Source organism: Mobula birostris, chromosome X (genome assembly GCF_030028105.1).
Source record: "Mobula birostris isolate sMobBir1 chromosome X, sMobBir1.hap1, whole genome shotgun sequence".
Classification (NCBI taxonomy): domain Eukaryota; kingdom Metazoa; phylum Chordata; class Chondrichthyes; order Myliobatiformes; family Myliobatidae; genus Mobula; species Mobula birostris.
In genome coordinates, this window is record NC_092402.1 from 73,250,580 (window position 1) to 73,273,826 (window position 23,247).

The window sequence follows — 23,247 nt, forward strand, 5'->3', positions numbered from 1 at the left end:
GATCCTTCATGATGTTATTGGCCTTTTCCCGACACCTTTCCGTATATGTATCCTTGATGGTGGGTAGGCTGGTGCCAATGTTGGGAAGTTTCGACTACCCATTGTAGAGCCTTCCTGTCCATCGTAGTGCAGTTTCTGTACCGTGGTGTAATGCAGCTTGTTAGGATGCTCTCTGCTGTGCACCTTGAGTTGCTCACCTCTGCTTGGTCAGGATTAGTCAGAAGTCAAGGGACATAAGTATAGATGTGCATGTCTAGCTCTCTTCAGCCTCCTCAGAAGGTAGAGGCATTGGTGAGCTTCCCTGACTGTGTAGGATGAGAGATTGTGCGAGATGTACATTCCTAGGATTAGAGTTGGATGGATATCCATACCCATAGAAGGACTATATGAATATCTGGTAACACCTTCAAAGCAAAATGCTGCAGATGCTTGAAACCTGACACAAAACCAGCATGGTAGGCAACAGTTATGGAGAGAGAATTTATTTATTTATTGAGCTACGTGCAGAATAGGCCCTCTTGGGCATTCAAGCCACGCTATCCAGCAATTCCCCAATTTAATCCTAGCCTAGTCATGGGACAATTTACAATGACCAATTAACCTACCAACCGGTATGTCTTTGGACTGTGGGAGAAAAGTGGAGCACCTGGAGGAAACCCACATGGTCACGAGGAGAATGGACAAACTCCTTATAGACAATGGCAGTAATCAGAGTTAATAATTTAGCATTAATTTAGCAATCTTCAACAGCAAGGTTCACACAATGTTATTGAGTTTCCCTGTTTTAATGCTGCCTTGTATCTGTTCCAAGTCTCCTTGCTGCCAGTGTGTAGCTAAGTAACTGAGACTTGATAGCCAAATTGGTCAGAGATGTACAAGATGTACTCTTCGGGCTACTGGGGAGGATTACTACTTAATGAATGGTTGCTTGAATAATTGGTGTGGTGCGTGGGTGGGGGATAGAGGTGACTGATGTGCTATACAGGAGTAAGAGGGACTTTGGAAGACTGGTGAAGAACATTACCTACAAGGGTGTGTCAGGGAAGTCTCTTCAAGAAGTAATACTACATGATTGCAGTTTGTGAGCACCAGTGCTTTGGGGAAGCCTGCAATACTGGCACATTTATGTGCCCAGTCTGCACTGAAGAGGAGTTTCTCAGATTTATTCATCCTGAGTTTCTCGCCTCTCCTGGGAAGCCACTGTATTGGTCAGGAGTCGAGGGAAAACAATGACCTTCTCTTATTGACCTTGGTGACCTCCCTAATGCATCAGTGAAGCAGTGAAGTGAGGTGTGATGAAGATCATACCAAACTAAGAAGCAAACAGTGACCCTAAACTTGACTTCTATGGGAAAAGCAATCCAGTCACATGAGAGGGTGGCAGAGTGGTGAAATACTTTGTGTTACTCTCTTATGCTTCTTTATGTGACCTTGGGCACACTCTACATGGAGTTTGCACCTTTTTTCTATGACCACATGGATTTGGTTTACTTCCAAACACTATATGCTGGTGAATTAGCTGGCTACTGTGTTATTTTATTAACTTTAATAAAAAAATTGAAAGGGCTGTTGTTGGGCACGTGAGAGAGAATAGCTGCAGGGGTACAGGGAGATGGGGGGTGGTGTGTGGTGAGACTAATGATACTGCCTCTCCTGAGATTCCTTCTGGGTCATTGTAAGTAGAAGTAGATGCTGTACTTGAGGTCAGGGTAGTCCACATCTTATTAAAGATAAAAAAAATAGGTGGCCCATTATTTCAGGACAATGCCAATTTTTAAAAGCTGGCAATTTCGAGAGCCAATAAAAACTGCCATTTTTCAGACCTCTGGGCTTGAAAAATATACTGGAGGTGAATTTGGAGCATTACGCAATTGTTGACATCATTTCTGGGAGTTTTTCAGCAGGGAAAAAGAGTCCTAGTGCAAATTTGGATGTTAAATTTCCCAGTGGATGCTCGGAATCTCAGAAATGGGTGCAACATTGCACCTTTGTTTGGGAGCTGCGTGACGGAATTTCTAGTTCCCTCTGTTCCATCCAGCCTATTCCTGCTACTGGGAAATCTCCTATATCACTGTGTTTTCTCTTGACAGCTGACTAGTGAGTGCTGGCCTCTCCAACTATGCCTAGATTTGGAAAGTGAATAAAAATAAATTTGCTTTTGATAAATTTATAACACCATATCCTTCCCTATTCAAATAATTACTCCTACTAATTTCCCAAGTATCCTTTCTCTACTGATGTGAAATTAGTGAGACTATGACATTCCAACTCTGCTTCTTCATCTTCATCTAGCTTTTTTTTTAGCTGGAAACAACATATAACTTACATCCACTTTCCTGATGTGTGACATTTATTCCTGTGCATTTACTCATGTAGTCCTCCAGAGGGCAGGCATGTACTGCTTCCCTAATCCAAGGTGCGCAAGTAACAAATAACCTGGTGTCTGAACGCTAATCATTAAATCACAAAATACATAGAAACAGAAGGCCCATCTCAGATAACTATTGCTATCTGACCACAGATCTATATTGCTTTTACCAATATTTTTGACCCGTTTTTGCTAAAGTGGAGCAGATCAGAACACTTTATGACTGAGTGATCCAACAATAATTGGGAGGTATTTATCAGAACATGAATGAGAAATTAAAGGCTGAGAATTTGTTACATTTGTGTGTCAGCTTCTGTCCACTATTTTAATATTTGAGAGCTGGCACAAAGCTCATGGTCTGCTGGGACCTGGACTACCAATAGTAGACACCTAATATTGTGGAATCATATCTCTAATGCTGCCTCTGCAAAATTCTCAAAGCTTACAGGAGGGACATCCAAACCAATATCAGTGTCTCCTGCCAGGCCAACGTTCCACCATTGTGGCCCTAATTACACTCAGGCTGCCGCATTCAGATGCCTGATATCAGACTCCTGAAATAGATGCTATTCTGAGATCTGTCATGAGAAGGGATTATCAGGGTGCAGCTGGAGGAAATGGTTCAAGGATGTGCTTAAAGCCTCCTTAAGAAAGTTGCAGTTTCTCCAATAACTGGTGGGAGTCTCTGGCCCATGAATGTAGAAGAGCATTTGGGAAAAGATTGAGAACCTGGAGTCCATGCATTGGAAGCATGCAGAAAACTGATGTAAGGAGCAGAAGGAATACACAACACCAGTAACTACCAAGCGACCTCCCTTCAGCGTCCTGTAAAAGAGTATGCAGATCCTTTACCGGATTTATTAGCCAGTCAGAACCCACAAAGGCATGGTGAAAACAAATAAGCCATCTTCAGTTCTGAGTGAATGCTGAAGAAGAGCAAGATTATTTCACTTGTAGGGTTGCCAACTCCCCAAGGTTATCCTTGTCTCCAGAAGTTACTGATCAATCTCTAGGTCATTGTTGTGAGCAATGTAGGAAAAGAATTGTAGGCTTGCTATAAAAGAGGTGTATATCTATATACTATACACGTGCACATTGGGAAACCAATTGTTGCAGAAATACAGGGTCAAATGGCTGTCTATTATGTAACAGTACTGCTGCTCTTCCACATACAGAGTGGTCTTTGCTGTACTTTATGATTTCAGACTGCATGTAGGTATAAATCTATTCAATTGAAGTAGTTGAAGACTGGCCCTTGATTATAGCAATGATTCCCATCTTTATATCTTCTAGTTATAGATCTCTCTACTCGCTAACAGTATAATATACTCAAGACTTCCCAAGAGAATTAAAAGTTCTTGAAGTTTAGTCATCAGCATCATCTCCACATGGATACATACCAGCATGAAGTAATCATCAAATTACTGATGGTTGGCGTATGAGCATTAAGTAACAGCCAGGATGCAGAGATTGTTTTCATCCTATGGGATTGCATAGGATCAGATGGATTCATTAAATCTATTTGAGAAGGCAGATCAAACCTTCTGTTACCACACCATCCACATGGCAACACTGCCAGTTGGTGCCAAAGTTATGTGCTTGTTACTGTGGTGAAATTCCATGGCCTGACTCAGAGACAAGAATGTTATGTTACTACTGAACCATAGAAAGCATTCCGTCTGGATGCATAACAGTTTGGTATAGCAACTGTTGTGCATGTGCTCACAAGAAACTGCAGAGTTGTGGATACAGCTCAGCACATCACAGGAACTGGCCTTCCCTCTATTGACTCTGTCTACACTTCTTGCTGCCTCAGTAAAGCAGCCACCATAATCAAAGACCTCACCCACTCCAAACACTCTCTTTTCTCCCCTCTCTCACTGGACAGAAAATACAAAGGACTGAAAGCATACATAGTGGATTCTGGTTAATTGGAACACATTGGGACGAGTACATTTTGGCCCAATTAAGTGGCTGCCCCAATTAACCAAAGTTTCATGAAAATAGTAAAAGTTATAAAAAAGGCAAACTACCATTAAACTGAGTAAGAAATTATATATTTAAATAAAATACAGAACAAATTAGAACAGTATCAATACTAATACAGTATTATAAAACCGTGTATTTGTTCTTAATAGTTATTGATGGAGGAATTAATCCAGTGTATGCAGCTTTGTTCTTTTGATTGACTGTAAATGAATAAAATCAGTGTAGATACCTAGTGGAGATAATGGCTGCTTTCATACAATGCTTTCGATTATTGCATCCTCCAAATCTTCAGTTTCATTGTAACTTTCAAGTTGATTGTCAATACCTTCAAGTTCTTCATAGGTCCGAACTTGTTGAAGTAATGGAATTGTTTCATTTTCACTTCCAGCCATTTCTGGCGTCTCCAAGTCCGGAAGCTTGAAACCATAGTGAGCAAAATAGATTTGAATTGTCTTACTGTTTATTTCTTGCCAACTATCGGTGACAAAAATCACTACTTCTTGAACACAAACACATGCAGCTGACGCTATTTAAAAACTGTTCACTTGAAGCACGGTGTAGTGTCTAACGGCCACACAGGTGCACATGACTGACGCTAATTAGAAACTGTTCGGCAACAGTCTCCTGTCTCAAATAAGTAGCATTGTGTTCCAAATAAACAAATGGAATCTCGGCTATTTTCTCAATTAGTTCTTTAAGAGCTGTCCCAAATAAGTGGCTGCTCTGATTAACCGATGGTGCAATTAAATGAAATCCACCGTACCACCAAGCTCAAGGACAGCTTCAGACTGTCGGATGGACCTCTTGTACAATAAATGGACTCTTATCCTCATAATCTACCTTGTTATGATCTTGCAGTTTATCATTTACCTGCACTGCACTTTTTCTGTAGCTTTTACACTTTATTCTGCATTGTTATTGTTTTACCGTATTCCAGCTCAATTCACTGTGTAATGATCTGATCTGTATGAACAGTATGCAAGACAAGCTTTTCACTGTATCTTGGCGCATGTGACAATAATATACTAATACCAATACCAATACGATGGCTGATGTGTGACTGAGTGGAGTTGTGGTGTTTCATGCCTCTGCCACGTTTTCTGGAGTTTCATAGTCCAGGGACTGGATTGTTACAAGAGCAAAGTTGGCCCCTTATTCTCAGTCCTTATCATTGTGCTGATGAGGGAAAAGACACTGATAGTAAATCACCTCAAGTAGAAGTGTTAATCAAAAGTTGGCTTCACACATGAGGAGTTCAGTGTTGTGGCTGAGATCTGAATGCCAAGGAAAGTCAATAATCCCACAGGTTTGTTCACCAAGATATAGAAGGCTATGGACCAAGTGCTGGTATGAGGGATTCATGTGGTTGGGTAATAAAAGGTTGACATGGATATGGAAGATGGAAGGGCCTGTTTGTGTGCTGTAAAACTATGACTGCAATGAGTGACTGCTGGTGGTTTAGGGGTTAACTAGGGCAAACCAGTGATGGCTGCTGTGTGTGAGGTGAGCTGCAATAGTCCAGGACAAGTTGAGAATTAGAATCAGAATCAGATTTATTATCATTGGCATGTGTTGTGAAATGTGTTAACTTAGCAGCAGCAGTACAATGTGATATATGATCATATAGAAAGTAAAAAATAAATAAGTAAATCAATTACAGTAAATATATATGTGTATATTAAATAGATTAAGATAGTGCAAAACAGAAGTAGTATACTGTATATTAAGAAAAGTAGTGAGATAGTGTTCATGGGTTCAATGTCCATTTAGGAATCATATGGCAGAGGGAAAAAGCTTTCCTGAATCATTGAGTGTGTGTCTTCAGGTTTCTTACCTCCTTTCCAATGAGAACAAGGCATGTCTGGGTGGTGGGGGTACTTAGTGATGGACGTTGCCTTTCACCGCTCCTTGGACCCTACAGGTTGGTGTCTGTAGGGTGAGTTAAGATGCACAGGGACTTGGTGTGGCTGTGCATTTGGTGAGCTGGGACCTTGAGGGACAGATGGCTGGTGGGTGTGTGGAGTGAAGTGGGACATGTCAGGGTGGGGAACATAAAAACGTTAAAATAATAGAAGTGGCATTAGGTCAGTTGGCCTCACAAACCTCCCCTACCATTCAATATCATCATGGTTGATCTTTCTCAACTTTCAACTCCTCTAATATGCTAGTTCCACAGATCCTTGAATTCCTCACTTTTTTACAAAAATATTTGTTTCCTCTTTAAATCTGCTGAATAATCTTTGAGGTATTTAAAAAAGAAGTTCCTACATGCCTCAGTTTGAAATGAAAACCCCCAATCTTTTGACTATGTCTACTTATGTCAGATATTGGTGTTCCCACTCTTTGACAGATTATGTTATGTGGGCGGGTTGTCTTCCATATATGATTACTGATTACTGACTACTGAGATTTATGTAGAGTGGGACGGTGCAGCTACCTGTATGTGCAGCTGTTCCCTGCCCAGTTTTATTTCTAAACCTGATTGGATGTAGAAAGTATGACCTGCCTGTGCTGTGAAACTGGAAGAAGAATCAAAACTGGTTTAGAGCAAATAGTGAAGGAACACGGATGGACCAGTATTTCTAGCTTTCTAAGTTTGAAGTCAATGTAAGTAATTAAGTATATTTATCAAAGTTAAATTTCTGAGCTGCCAGTTTCTGTCTGCTTGCTGCTGGTCCGTTGGTGTGTATATGAGGAGGCAGTAGGCACCATCCAAGTTGCTGCTTCTTGCCTCAGAGATTGAATGTCTTTAACAAAATAATAGGATTTGAATTCGTAGAATACTACAAAATAGCAGGAGCCCTTCAGCTCACAATTGTACCACCTCTTAGATAGAAATCCCCAGTTAGTTTTTCTTCATTGCAATTTACCCATCTTCACCAGGAAAAAAAATTTCAAGGATATAATTAATTGAGAAATACTAATCAATCTTCTTCCACCATTGCTATGGGTAGTATATTTACTTTAACTTTTAACTTTTTAAAAGCTCTCTTCCTGGGTTCAGGATTAACCCTTCTTGGGGATCAGGTTCTGCATTCAATACCTTTCACTGAGGTCAGTTGGATGAACACCATGGCTCACTGGGGTTCATATTCCATGGTACTGTCTCAGGTCGATGTCTATGTTCTGGTTGTTAGCTCTCATCTAGTTCTATGTTTGCTGTTAGACATTGGAGTCTGGTTTTGTGGGCATTGCTCCTTTTTGTAGTTTGGGTCTCTAAGGCAATGTATTTCACTGGAGGCCAATTTTACAGGTACCACCCCTCAAAAAGGGTTTGGGTTCCCTGCATTCTGTTTCTCACTGGTACACTGTTCCATGGATATTGTCTATCATTGGAACCAAGGATATGGGGGGGTTATCTGATGCTGATGGATTTGGACTTATTTTCACTTGAGTTTAGAAAAAGGAGAGCCAGTCTTGAAATAAATAAAATCCCAATAGGCAGATGCTAAGAGGCTTTTTCCACTTGTTGGAGAGCCAAGAAACAGGGAATAAACTGAGGATAAGGGGTTGACCAACTCGAAATGAGTTGAGGAGACATTTCTGTAATTAGGTGGTTACGAATCTTTGGAATTCCTTATTAGAGGGTCATGGATGCTTATTTATTGATAATATTTATATCTGCGGTTGGTAGGTTTATGACATTGGATTGCAGATGCTATTGAATGGAGGAGAACCTGGTCAGTCAGAGAGCCTGCTCCTACTTCCATCTCGCATATTCCCATGGTGATCTGGTGGACTACCTTCCAGATTATTGCTGTTCTTTTTGTGGAAAATGCTTCCTGATTACACTCCTGAATGATCAACTCTAATTTTAAGTTTAAGTCTCCTTGTGAAATACCCCTGCAGTGGATTCACGTCACAGATTACATAAATCTGGCTTGTATTTTCATGAGGCTGGAAGATGGAAGGAGGATATGACTGAAGGTTTTAAGATAGTAGCAATTTAATATGCCAATCACACATAGACACTCTTTAAAGAGGAATGGGGGGCTACTTATCCTTTGATCACACATAAAAATTGGTGACCATTTATGCGATTGCTGACTGAGGGATCTTGTGAGGGCAGACTTGTATCTATTTGCCTAAATTACAACTGTGATTACACTTCTGAAGGTACTTACTTAGCTAGGAAGTGTTTTTTATGTCTGAAGATCATGGAAGGGACTGTATGAGTACAGGTTATAGCAATAACTTAATCATGGATTTCCATATAGTCTGAGAGTGTGTTATAATTGCATTGGTGGATCAGTGTAAACCGCGGCTCTCGATCACTAAGTACCTGATACTATGTCACTTTTTATTAAATTGTTCTCCTAATGGTGCTTGGCTACTCCTAGAAAAACTGCTAGATGAATACCTTCAATATATGTCATTGAAATCCTTAATTGTAGGATTGAAAAAAAATAGGTGTGGTAAATAGGTGTATCCTTTCATGTTTCTAATCAAGAGGTGTGTTTACATCTGAACCGTAAATTAGATGAAATGAAGTCGAACCAGTTTGCTATAAACAACTTTGATCAGAAATCTAGACCATACAGTTCAATTCTGCAATTTAACACTTTTACACATACTGTGACCAAATAAACTTATATTTTGCTGTCACTGTTCTTTGCATTCAGTTGATTTTTTATACATATGACCATTCTTCATATGTCAGTTATATCAGAGCATTCATGAACTACAGTATGTAATGCCTGAAGATCATTTTGGGGGGGGGGGGCGGCATGGTAGCATAGTGGTTAGTGGTTAGCGCAATGCTTTACAGTACCAGAAGCTGTAAGGAGTTTGTACATTCTGTCCATGACCGCATGGGTTTCCTCAAGGTGCTATCGGTTATTCTGGACAGAGATGGGAAGAAACATCTTCACCCAGTGGTAAATCTTTGGAGTTCTCTATCCAGGAGAGCAATAAGGTTCAGTTTGTGAGTGCATTCAAAACAGTGAGCCATAGATTTGGGGATGTTGTGGGATCTAGGGTTAGTGCAGGAAAATGACACTGAGGTCAAGGACCAGTCAAGATGAACCAAGGATAAGCAAAAATCTGCAGATGCTGGAAGTCCAAGCAGCACACTCAAAATGCTGGAGGAATTCAGCATCTATAGAAAAGTGTACAGTCGACTTTTCGGGCTGAAACCCTTCGGCAGGACTGATTTTCACTCAACTTCACTTGCCCATCATTGAAATGATCCCACAGCCAATAGAAACAACAGGAATTCTGCAGATGCTGGAAATTCAAGCAACACATATCAAAGTTGCTGGTGAACGCAGCAGGCCAGGCAGCATCTCTAGGAAGAGGTACAGTCGACGTTTTGGGCCGAGACCCTCCGTCAGGACTAACTGAAGGAAGAGTTAGTAAGAGATTTGAAAGTGGGAGGGGGAGGGGGAGATCCAAAATGATAGGAGAAGACAGGAGGGGGAGGGATGGAGTCAAGAGCTGGACAGGTGATAGGCAAAAGGGATACGAGAGGATCATGGGACAGGAGGCCTAGGGAGAAGGAAAAGGGGGAGGGGGGAAACCCAGAGGATGGGCAAGGAGTATAGTGAGAGGGACAGAGGGAGAAAAAGGAGAGTGAGAGAAAGAATGTGTGTATAAAAATAAATAACAGATGGGTTACGAGGGGAAGGTGGCATGAACATTGACTTCTCTAACTTCTGCTAATGCCCCACCTCCCCCTCGAAGGGTCTCGGCCTGAAACGTCGACTGCACCTCTTCCTACAGATGCTGCTTGGCCTGCTGCGTTCACCAGCAACTTTGATGTGTGTTGTTTCAAATCTCTTACTAGCTCTTCTTTCAGTTAGTCCTGACAAAGGGTCTCGGCCTGAAACGTCGACTGTACCTCTTCCTAGAGATGTTGCCTGGCCTGCTGTGTTCACCAGCAACTTTGATGTGTATTCCACAACCAATGGATTCACTTTCAAGGATTCTTCATCCCATGTTCTCAATATTTATTGCTTATTTATTTATTATTATTATTTCTTCTTTTGTATTTGTACAGTTTGTTGTCTTCTGCACTCTGGTTGAAAACCCGAGTTGGGTGGTTTTTCAATGATTCTGTTATGGTTATTATTCTGTAGATTTGTTGAGTATGCCCACAAGAAAATGAATCTCAGTGTTGTACATGGTTACATGTGTGTACTCTGATGATAAATTTACTGTGAACTTTGAACTTTTACCAGGTGGTGGTGATCCTTGCCCACCTGCATTTCCAGGGCATGGACTACCATTATAGGCACCTTAAAACACTAGAGGGATATCATCCTCACGGTTCACTTAAACCAAATCTCAGTGCAGTCTAGGTTCAAGAAAGAATGTACCATAGCACCAAAACTCTTCTTGAAATTCCATGGTGCAAACTTCACACAGGAAGTGATCACAATTCTATCTCCTTTACCATAGCATTGGAGAAGGATAGGAACAGACAAGTTAGGAAAGCGTTTAATTGGAGTAAGTGGAAATATGAAGCTATCAGGCAGGAACTTGGAAGCATAAATTGGGAACAGATGTTCTCAGGGAAATGTACAGCAGAAATGTGGCAAATGTTCAGGGGATATTTGCATGGTGCTCTGCATAGGTACGTTCCAATGAGATGGAAAGGGTGGTAGGGTACAGGAACAGTGGTGTACAAAGGCTGTAGAAAATCTAGTCAAGAAGAAAAGAAAAGCTTACGAAAGGTTCAAAAAACTAGGTAATGATAGAGATCTAGCAGATTATAAGGCAAGCTGGAAGGAGTTTAAGAAAGAAAATTAGGAGAGCCAGAAAGGGCCATGAGAAGGCCTTGGCAGACAGGATTAAAGAAAACCCCAAGGCATTCTACAAGTATGTGAAGAGCAAGAGCGAGGATAAAACATGAGAGAATAGGACCAATCAAGTGTGACAGTGGAAAAGTGTGTATGGAACTGGAGGAGATAGCAGAGGTACTTAATGAATACCTTGCTTCAGTATTCACTATGGAAAAGGATCTTGGCGATTGTAGGGATGACTTACAGTGGATTGAAAAGCTTGAGCATATGGACATTAAGAAAGAGAATGTGCTGGAGCTTTTGGAAAGCATCAAGTTGGGTAAGTCTCCAGGACTGGACGAGATGTACCCCAGGCTACTGTGGGAGGCGAGGGAAGAAATTGCTGAGCCTCTGGCAATGATCTTTGCATCATGAATGGGGATGGGGGAGGTTCTGAAGGATTGGAGGGTTGTAGATGTTGTTCCCTTATTCAAGAAAGGGAGTAGAGATAGCCCAGGAAATTACAGATCAGTGAATCTTACTTCAGTGGTTAGTAAGTTGATGGAAAAGATCCTGAGAGGCAAGATTTATGAACATTTGGAGAGGCAATGATATGATTAGGAATAGTCAGCATGGCTTTGTTAAAGGCAGGTCGAGCCTTACGAGCCTGATTGAATTTTTTGAGGATGTGACTAAACACGTGATGAAGGTAGAGCAGTAGATGTAGTGTACATGGATTTCAGCAAGTCATTTGATAAGGTACCCCATGCAAGACTTATTGAGAAAGTAAGGAGGTATGGGATCCAAGGGGACCTTGCTTTGTTGATCTAGAATTGGCTTGCCCACAGAAGGCAAATAGTGGTTGTAGATGGGTCATATTCTGCGTGGAGGTCGGTCACCAGTGGAGTGCCTCACGGATCTGTTCTGGGACCCTTACTCTTCGTGATTTATATAAATGACCTGGATGAGGAAGTGGAGGAATGGGTTAGTAAATTTGCTGATGACACAAAGGTTGTGGGTGTTGTGGATAGTGTGGAGGGCTGTCAGAGGTTACAACGGGACATTGATAGGATGTAAAACTGGGCTGAGAAGTGGCAGATGGAGTTCAACCCAGATAAGGGTGCAGAGGAGATTTACAAGGATGTTGCCTGGATTGGGGAGCATGCCTTATGAGAATAGGTTGAATGAACTTGGCTTTTTCTCCTTGGAGCGACGGAGGATAAGAGGTGACCTGATAGAGGTGTATAAGATGATGAGAGGCATTGATCGTGTGGACAGTCAGAGGCTTTTTCCCAGGGCTGAAATGGCTATCACAAGAGGGCACAGGTTTAAGGTGCTTGGAAGTAGGTACAGTGGAGATGTCAGGGGTAAGTTTTTTACGCAGATGGTGGTGAGTGTGTGGAATGGGCTGCCAGCAATGGTGGTGGAGGCAGATACGATAGGGTCTTTTTAGAGACTCCTGGATAGGTAGATGGAGCTTAGAAAAATAGAGGGCTATGGGTAACCCTAGGTAATTTCTAAAGTAAGGAAATGTTTGGCACAGCATTGTGGGCCGAAGGGCCTGTATTGTGCTGTAGGTTTTCTGTGTTTCTATGTTTCTATGAATACAATTAATCCGTAGAAAGAACATGAATTTGCTCACTCTTTCTCACATCGGCTTCAGAATCAAGGTATCCCAAACCCTGCATATTTCAGTTCAATGAGCAAGATAAGCAAGCCATCATAATCCTTTCTCTGCCAACATCATGAATCTCTCTGTCTCAATCTACTGCCTTCCTGTTGCAAAATCTGTTGTTTCTGAATTGCCTGTTTTTGCTGCACCCATCCCTTTTCCTCTTAATTCATTGTATGCGGGCCGGTGGCATTAAAACTGAAGCCACCTGAAGCACAGCTGCAGCATCTGACAGTAGTAATAGACATTTAACAAGCCCTTGATCCAGTAGAAAGCCTGTAGGTGTGGGTGTGAATGTGAGCTAAGACTAGTTCCTTTCTGGAATTAAGTGCAGACTAATGCTTCCGGAGTTTTGCCTTTCTTTGATGTTCCTTGTACGTCACCATAGCAGCCATCATAATATTACTACTGAATGGTTTATACCTTCTGAAGGATGTTGATTTTGACCACGGTGTCTTGATGTTCTGATACTAACCTTTCCTCCAAGATGCTGGGTTGCTCACACCCCAGGAAAGAAGCAACAATGAGGAAAATCAGAGGGCAATAAAGTAAGAACAGATTCATCTGTTGTGTATGTTAGTTGCAAAAATAATGGTGAATAGAAAGTGAAGCCAGTTTGACTGAGAGTCAGGGACCATCCAGGTTGTTAACAATGAATCTGTCTGCTTTCCAGCTGACACAGAAAGACAGGGCCCCCTGAAGATTGACATGGTTGACCATTAGGCTGGTGGTTGTGCATGGGTTGAACAGTGTCTGAATGACACGCATACACAAGATGTTGGAGGAACTCACCAGGTCAGGTGCCATCTACGGTCTTGACCCAAAACATCAATGGTCCACTTCCCACCATAGATAATGCCTGACCCATTGAGTTCCTCAGCATCTTATATGTTGCTCCAGATTCCAGCCTCCTCAGTCTCTGGTGTCTCCAGGACTCTGATCAATCTTGATACACAGATGCATCTAGATCCATGGGACTGGAGCAGTTGGAAGAAGATACTCAAGGTTTCCAAATTTACCCAGATACCATATGGGACTGGTGTCTAAACTCCATACTAACACCCAGTTTCTGTTTCAGTGTTAGACTCCACTGTATGAAGTGGAGAATGGTTTTTCACTGAAGGACATGCTCCATGATCTACACAGTCTTGTGTCTTCAGCCTGAAACATTAACTCTGTTTCTTTTACCACAGATGCCGCCTGACCAGCTGAGTGTTCCCAAATCTTCTGTTTATATGTCAATATGTAAGGACACAGGGATTGATACACAGGCCAAGAGATCATGAATGATGCATTTTGATACAAACATTAAAATTGTATTATAATGTGCTTTTTTATTAAGGCAAAATCCAAAGGATATTTTTCCATACTATTAACTGTGTGTACTTTGATAATTGTTTAATGGTGGTTTGTGCTGTGCTAGTGATTGTATAGGAATGAACATTTTGTTAATCTGAGCCAACCCGAGCATTCACAGGACAAAGGGCAAGGGGTAAAGTAGTTGTTATGTCACAATAGAGCAGATGTGCAAAAGATTCTACACATCATCCAATAGATCCTTGCATTACTGACTTGAGTACAGAATACAGCAAATGGTCCACTAAGGATAGTTGTTCTCCCTTGAAAGAATAAAATCGATTGATGGTCTTGAGGTCCTGGTGCCACGCACGGGAGTGTTCGACTGAATTTGCAGCAGCTGTTTCAGCTGTGGGTCCCTCTGTTCAAGAATGGAGTGAGGAGAGCCAGGAGAGGCCGTGAAATATCCTTCACAAGTAGGATGAAAGAGAATCCTAAGACAGTCGACATATACATCAAGAGAAACGGAATAACTAGGGAAAGAAGGTGATGAAGATAATTGATGAAGGTTGATAGAACATAGAACATAGAAAACCTACAGAACAATACAGGCCCTTCGGCCCACAATGCTGTGCTGAACATGTACTTACTTTAGAAATTACCTCGGGTTACCCATAGCCCTCTATTTTTCTGAGCTCCATGTACCTATCCAGGAGTCTCTTAAAAGACCCTATAGTATCCACCTCCACCACCGTCACTGGCAGCCTATTCCACGCACTCACCACTCTCTGCGTAAAAGACTTACCCCTGACATCTCCTCTGTACCCACTTCCAAGCACCTTAAAACTGTGACTTCTCGTGTTAGCCATTTCAGCCCTGGGAAAAAGCCCCTGACTATCCACACGATCAATGCCTCTCATCATCTTATACACCTCTATCAGGTCACCTCTCATTCTCCGCTGCTCCAAGGAGAAAAGGCCAAGTTCATTCAACCTATTCTTGTAAGGCATGCTCCCCAATGCAGGCAACCTCCTTGTAAATCTCCTCTGCACCCTTTCTCTAGCTTCCACATCCTTCCTGTAGTGAGGTTACCAGAACTGAGCACAGTACTCTAAGTGGTGTCAGAACAGGGTCCTATATAGCTGCAACATTACCTCTCGGCTCTTAAACTCAATCCCACAGTTGATGAAGGCCAATACACCGTATGCCTTCTCAACCATAGAGTCAACCTGTACAGCAGCTTTGAGTGCCCTATGGACTCGGACCCCAAGGTCCCTGTGATCCTCCACACTGCCAAGAGTCTTACCATTAATACTATATTCTGCCATCGTATCTGACCTACCAAAATGAACCACTTCACACTTATCTGGGTTGAACTCCATCTGCCACTTCTCAGCCCAGTTTTGCATCCTATCGATGTCCCATTGTAACCTCTGACAGTCCTTCACACGATCCACAACACCCACAACACTTGTGTCATCAGCAAACTTACTAACTCATTCCTCCACTTTCTCATTCAGGTCATTTATAAAAATCACAAAGAATAGGGGTCCCAGAACAGATCCCTGAGGCACACCACTGGTCACCGACCTCCACGCAGAATATGACCCATCCACAACCACTCTTTGCCTCCTGTGGGCAAGCCAATTCTGGATCAACAAAGCAAGGTCCCCTTGGATCCCATGCCTCCTTACTTTCTCAATAAGTCTTGTATGGGGTACCTCATCAAATGCCTTGCTGAAATCCATATACACTACATCTACTGCTCTACCTTCATCAATGTGTTTAGTCACATCCTCAAAAAATTCAATCAGGCTTGTTAGGCACGACGTGCCTTTGACAAAGCCATTTTAACTATTCCTAATCATATCATTGCCTCTCCAAATGTTCATAAATCCTGCCTCTCAGGATCTTTTTCATCAACTTACTAACCACTGAAGAAGACTCACTGGTCTATAATTTCCTGGGCTATCTCTACTCCCTTTCTTGAATAAGGGAACAACATCCACAACCCTCCAATCCTCCTGAACCTCTCCCGTCTCCATTGACGATGCAAAGATCATCGTCAGAGGCTCAGTAATCTCCTCCCTCGCCTCCCACAGTAGCCTGGGGTACATCTCGTCTGGTTCCATTGACTTATCCAATTTGACGCTCTCCAAAAGCTCCAGCACATCCTCTTTCTTAATATATACATGATCAAGCTTTTCACTCCATTGTAAGTCATCCCTACTGTCACCACGATCCTTTTCCGTAGTGAATACAGAAGCAAAGCATTCATTAAGTACCTCTGCTATCTCCTCCGGTTCCATACACACTTTTCCACTGTCACACTTGATTGATCCTATTCTCTCATGTCTTATCTTCTTGCTCTTCACATACTTGTTGAATGCCTTGGGAGTTTCTTTAATCCTGTCTGCCAAGGCTCTCTCATGGCCCCTTCTGGCTCTCCTAATTTCATTCTTAAGCTCCTTCATACTAGCCGTATAATTTTCTAGATCTCTATCATCACATAGTTTTTTGAACCTTTTGTAAGCTTTTCTTTTCTTCTTGACTAGATTTTCAACAGCCTTTGTGCACCACATTTCCTGTACCCTACCATCCTTTCCCTGTCTCATTGGAAAGTGCCTATGCAGAACGCCACTCAAATATCCCCTGAACATTTGCCATATTTCTGCTGTACATTTCCATGAGAACATCTTCTCCCAATTTATGCTTCCAAGTTCCTGCCTGATATCTTCATATTTCCCCTTACTCCAATTAAACGCTTTCCTAACTTGTCTGTTCCTATCCTTCTCCAATGCTATGGTAGAGGAGATAGAATTGTGATCACTATCTCCAAAATGCTCTCCCACTGAGAGACCTGACATCTGACCAGGTTCATTTCCCAATACCCTTCTCTATCACCTGCCTGTCCTCCCTCTCGCACAGTCTCCAAGCTTTCTCTATTTGTGAGTTAACAACCCTTTCCTCCATCTCTTCAGTTCAGTTCTAGTTTAAACTCTCCCCAAAAGCTTTAGCAAACCTTCCTGCCAGGATATTGGTCCCCCTCAGATTCAAGTGCAACCCATCTTTTTTGTACAGGTCACACCTGCCCCAAAAGAGGTCCCAGTGATCCAGAAATCTGAATCCCTGCCCCCTGCTCGAATCCCTCAGCCAGGCGTTTATCCTCCACCTCACTCTATTCCTATACTCACTGTCATGTGGCACAGTTGAGTTGTGGATGTTGTCTATGCAGATTTTGGTAAGATCTTTGACAAAGTCCCTCATAGAGGGCTCATTCAGAAGACAAAGATGCATGGGATCCTTGGTGACGTGAGTTTTTGGATTCAGAATTGACGTGCCCATAGAAGACAAAGTGTAATGGTCAATAGGACTTACCCTGGTTGGAGGTTTGTGACTAGTGGTGTTCCACAGTGATCTGTACTGTTTGCGATATATATAAGTGATCAAGATGAAAATATAGCCAGCTGTGTTAGTAACTTTGCAGATGATGCAGAGATAGGTGGTGTTGTGAACAGTGTATAAGACTATAAACGTGCAGTCTAAATATAGCTGGGCTATATTTGTGCGTGTGTGAGAGTATTTGTAATGAAACAAAAACAGAAAACATTAGGAATACTCAGTAGGTCAGGCAGCATCTGTTGGGCGTGCCACTGTTAATGTTTCAAGACTACACACACTGTACATTCATCATAGATCAGTTAGCATGGAAACAGGCTCTTTGGGCCCCATTACCCATACTGATCCTTTTGCCCATCCACACTGGCCCCATTTGCCTGAAAGGGAGATGAGATTGGAAGAAGTGCAAGGGACAAGGTATAAGGACAGGTGCTACACGCTCCAGTTGCATGGGAAAGTGCAGTAAGAAGGGGAGTCACTGGTTCCCTTTCCTATTATCTACTTCACTTTTCCATCGACATCCTTCTTAAAGTTATCTCCCATTTCATATTTTGAGCATCTGTATTTTTTTTAATTTTCATTTTGTGAAAGTCTACATGTACTTATATGTTTGTATATTCAACTGTACATTTTAGTGGAACCTGTAACCATTTTCCTTCTCATTCAGGTCCTGCTACAGCCTGCTGATACACCCATGACTGAGTACGAGAACTTGGATGATCACCATTCAGAAGGAACTGACAACGTGGAGCCAGGTAGAATTTCAATTGATTCCGACCTGTTGCATGTTACAGACTGCAGAGTCAGACTTCTCCTTATACCCTGAAGCCTGCAGCCACCTCAGCCAACAGTTTCAAAATACTAATGCCTAGAAATTGGACCTGGTGTATCTGTATTCCAAGATGTTTCCGCTCCTCTAACTCACCTAGACATGCCTTTCAAGTAATATATGACCACTCTGTTTTTCCTACCAAAATGTACTGCCTCTAACCATCTGTCTTGAAGTTCAATAGCCAATTATTTCCCTATTTGTTGTGTTTATTGATGTATTTCTCAATCTTGGCTCACTGGGTATCGTGGGAAAATTTAGAAATTATGTTTTGATTCCACACTCCAAAGAATGAACAAAGGAAGTCCCAGCACCAATTCTTGTGCAACACCATTTCCCATCCTTGTGCACTGCCAGACTTTGCTCCCAACTTGGCTTCCTGTCCTGAATCCAGCTAGCAATTCACTCTGCTCGTTGATCTGTGACTCCAGACTGAACCTACTCTGTATCTATTACAGGTTGTGCCGGATTTTTTGTGGGATACACAGAACAATCTTTTTTTCAGCCCTACTCTGGCCCACCCCCACAATGCTTTTTCCTGTAGATTGGTGACTGCATTGGTGCTGCTTCCCTACAGAACTCGAAAATGCCGTCACTTTCTTGCTGCCATTTTACACACTGCTCTTGTCCTCATGTGGTCCATCTCTCACCCTTCCCTTTCTGGGTGTTCCTGGCTAGTTTGGCTGTGCATCATCCATCTTTCTCTCTCTCGGTTACTGTGGCTTGACCTGCTCAGCATGTCTGACAGCTCTGCACTTTATCTCATTCACATTCCTTTTGTTGTGGGTCCTCCATTAATCCGCCATCAAGAGCTTCTCACCATGGCAACCCTGGCCGCACCCTATCAAAATTATACCCTGTATCCTAACTATTCTCTGCAAATGAAAACTGATTTATGTTCTCTCTCTATCCTGAATATTAACTCTTTTCACAGACAGCACACGCAGATGATGCAGAGATAGGTGGTGTTGTGAACAGCGTATAAGACTATTAACATGCAGTCCAATTATAGCTGGGCTATATTTGTGTGTGTGTGTGAATAAAACAACTTTTTTTCTCAAGTTGTTGCCAGGATTCTCATTCTGTTGGGATTTTAAAAATTTATTTTGGTTGGCCTGCATTCAAGAATTGTGAATTAGACTTTATTGAGGTGATGTACAGGTATGTGTACTCATTCAAAGGATGTTTTCAGAAGCACAATTAGTTCACTGAGGTATACACTTTGTATCATGTTGGAATATGAGTACTATATATGAATATTAGAGGGTTTGGCAAACACTGCAGGAAAATACTTCCTGCCTTATCGTGGATCCCAAGATTTTATCAGCCCAAAGGATGGTTGAGCACTTGATAAATGTGTCTGTGCAGTCTATATTCTCAGTGCTGGTATTATATACTGTGTGTGTGTGTGTGTGTGTGTGTGTGTGTGTGTGTGTTTCTGTACGTGTGGTTTGTGTAGCTTGCGTATGGCTCTGTGTGAGTATGTGGGTGTGTCTGTACACAGGAAAATATTTAATATCCACCTTTCTTTAAAGGAGACATTAAAAATCTAATTAGCTAGTTGCTTATATTCATAATTGAACATGTGGCTCTAATATGTTAAAAGCTATTTAGTTGTTTCACTGCTAACAAACAAACCTTGTTAAAAACGCAAAGGAGATATTTGGGCTTGTTAAAGAGTAAGCTTTAACGTGTGTCTTATGAGAAGAAGAGTGAGGCTGTGAGCTGTGGATGGATCCCAGAGTTTACAATTTGGGCACAAGAAATTTCCCTGTTACAATGCTGTTGATTACAATCTGCAATGCACACAAGGAGAGAGGTGGAGGAATAGATGGCAGAATCAGAGGGTTATGGGGCTGGAAGAGATTGCAGAAGAAAGGGAGGGGTATGGTAAGACAGATGTTTTCATAAGTACTGTTGAGAGTTTAAAATTAGATGTATTGGTGTTGGAGGAGAAGTCTGGAAGCCATGAACTTAAGCAGCCTATTTTTGGAAGCTAAAGGTGGAGTCAACATACCATTAGTGAAAAATAATATATACTTATGTTTGAATTTTTATTTTCTCTGTTTCCTTGAACAAATTTATTTTGTTTAACTTAGATACTTGTCTGTGAGTGTAAGTGAAATTTTACCTCTGTGGATTGTAACTCATGTAAGAGGAAGATGGAAGGGCCTGTTTGTGTGCCCTTCCATCTGTCTCTAATCTGTGTAGCTCTAATAAGCTCTTCAGAGCTTTTGCTTATCCATCTCTTGATGTAACTCATGAATGTCATACACTGTTAAACGTAACTTTTCCTTCCATCAGTTTTTCCCGTCCACTGGACAAGGTGCCTTCTTTCAAAAGGGCAATAGGGATGGTGATCCCTGCATCATCAGCGGGGAAACTATTGGGCGCCACAGTAGCGTAGTGGTTAGCGCAATGCTATTACAGCTCATGGCGTTAGACTGCAGAATTCAATTCCAATATCATCCAATATCTGTAAGGAGTCTGTACGTCCTCCCTGTGGAATGCATGGATTTCCTCCGGGTGCTCTGGCTTCCTCACACAGTCTGAAGATGTACCAGTTGGTAGGTTAGTCGGTCATTGTAAATTATCTTGGGATTTGGCTACAGTTAAATTGGTGGTTGCTGGGCGATGAGGCTCTAAATCAACCAAGTTGGAGAAGTATCTTGAAGGTAGGATTACTCAGATTTGAGAATGAATAGACATATAAGGGATGGTCAGTGTGGTTTTGTGCAGACCTGGTGATATCTTTTTTGAGAAAGTGGTGAAGATGATTGAGAGTATTGTAGTAGGAAGTAGACTTCATGGTCATTAGTGTAGCACAAAACAGGGTTCCTTATAGTACACACAGAAAGTGCTGTGGGAACTCAACAGATCAGGCAGCATTTATGGAAAAGAGTAATCAGTCGATGCTTTGGGCCAAGATCCTTCTCAGGACCTACCACACATAGTTAGGTGAAGAAGAGTCTTGGCCCGAAACATTGACTGTTTACTTCATAGATGCTGCCTGGCTTGCTGAGTTCCTCCAGCATATTGTGTGTGTTGCTCTGGATTTCCAGCATCTGCAGATTTTCTCTTGTTTATTCCTTATAGTAGACTGATCCAGAAGATTGAGGCACATGGAGTCCATGGTGACTTGGTAGAATATTGAGACACATGGGATCCTTGGAAACTTGGTAAAAAATTGAGGCACATGGGTCCATGGTGACTTGGTAGAAGACTGAGGCACATGGAGTCCTTGGTGGCTTGGTAGATTAGATTCAAACTTGGCTTGACCATTGGGGATGGAGGGAAGCGATGGAACAGTGTTATTCTAACTGGAGGACTGTGACGAGTGGTGCTCCATGGGGTCAGTGCTGGGACCTTTGTTTGATATATACAATATGCATAAATTATTTAAAGGAAAATATAGGTTGCCTGATTAATGAGTTTGCAGATGATACAAAAATATACAGAGTTGTGGATAGTGAGGAAGGTTGTCAAAGAATACAGCAGGACTTGGATCAGTTGGAAATATGGGCAGAGAAATGGCAGATGGACTTTAATCCAGACAAGTGTGAAGTGTTGCATTTTGAGAGACCAAAAGGTAAAGGAATGTGCACAGTAAACAGCAGGAGCCTTTGGAGCATTAATGTACTGTAGAGGGATTTTGGGATGCAAGCTATAGCTCTCTGAAAGTGGTAACACAAGTGGATAGGGTGGTAAAGAAAGAAGATTTTGCCTTTGTCAGTTGGGGCATTGACTTTAAAAGTCAAAGTCATGTTGCAGCTGTATAAAAATTTGGTGAGGATGTATTAGGAGTATTGTTTGGTTGTTCTGGTCACTGGAGGGATGTGGAAACTTTGGAGAAGGTGCAAGAGAGGTTCAACAATATATTATCTGGTTTGGAGTACATTAGCTTTAAGGAGAGGTTTGACAAACTATTGTTTTCGCTGGAGTGTCAGAGTTGAAGGGTAGCTCGAGAGTATGTGAAATTTTTGCAAGGCATAGGTAGAGTAGATAGAGTATTTTCCCAGGGTGGACATCAAAGTTCAAAGTAAATTTATTATCAAAGTATGTACATATCACCATATACTACCCCGAGATTCAATTTCGTAGTATTTGATTTGTCAAATACTAGAAAGCTTCACTTTTAAGGTGAGTGGAAGAAGTTTAAAGGAGGCTGACAAGATTTTTTTAGATAGTGTGTGGTAGGTGACTGGAGCACATGACTCGTGAGGTGGTGGAAGCAGGTAGGATAGCAACGTTAAAGAGGGATTTAGACCGGCATGTGAACAGGCAGGGGTGGAGGGATATAGATTACTTTCAAGTCGATGGGATCCGTTTGGCAATGTGGCCGGCATAGACATTATGGGCTGAATTGTACTGTTCTATGTTCTGTGAATTAAGTACATTAGATTAGAAGAGGTGCAAGTGAATCACTGCTTAGCCCGAAAAGACTGGTTCCCTGGCTAATGGGAAGAAAGAGATGAAAGGACAAATCAGAATCAGGATCAGAATCAGAATCAGGTTTATTATCACTGGCACATGATGTGAAATTTGTTAACTGAGCAGCAGCAGTTCAATGCAATACATAATATAGCAGAGAAAGAGAGAAAAAAATAATAATAAATAAAATAAGACATAAGAATAAATAAACAAGTCAATTACTTATATTGAATAGATTTTTAAAAATATGCAAAAACAGAAATACTGTATATTAAAACAAATGGGGTAGTGTCCAAAGTTTCAAAGGCCATTTAGGAATCGGATGGCGGAGGGGAAGAAGCTGTTCCTGAATCGCTGAGTGTGTGTCTTCAGGCTTCTGTACCTCCTACCTGATGGTAACAATGAGAAAAGGGCATGCCCTGGGTGCTGGAGGTCCTTAATAATGGACGCTGCCTTTCTGAGGCACCGCTCCCTAAAGATGTCCTGGGTACTTTGTAGGCTAGTACCCAAGATGGAGCTGACTAGATTTACAACCCTCTGC

The 23,247-nt window shown here is 41.8% G+C and overlaps 1 protein-coding gene across 3 annotated transcripts in view; it reads left to right on the forward strand.

The window, feature by feature from the left end:
- Positions 1-23,247, forward strand: part of LOC140191719 (solute carrier family 15 member 1-like) — a 152,194-nt gene that overhangs the window by 41,358 nt on the left and 87,589 nt on the right. For all 3 annotated transcript variants that reach the window (XM_072249394.1, XM_072249395.1, XM_072249396.1), the window contains one exon: positions 18,114-18,201. In XM_072249394.1, the coding sequence (XP_072105495.1) occupies positions 18,114-18,201 (88 nt within the window). The remainder of the gene's footprint in view (positions 1-18,113; positions 18,202-23,247) is intronic.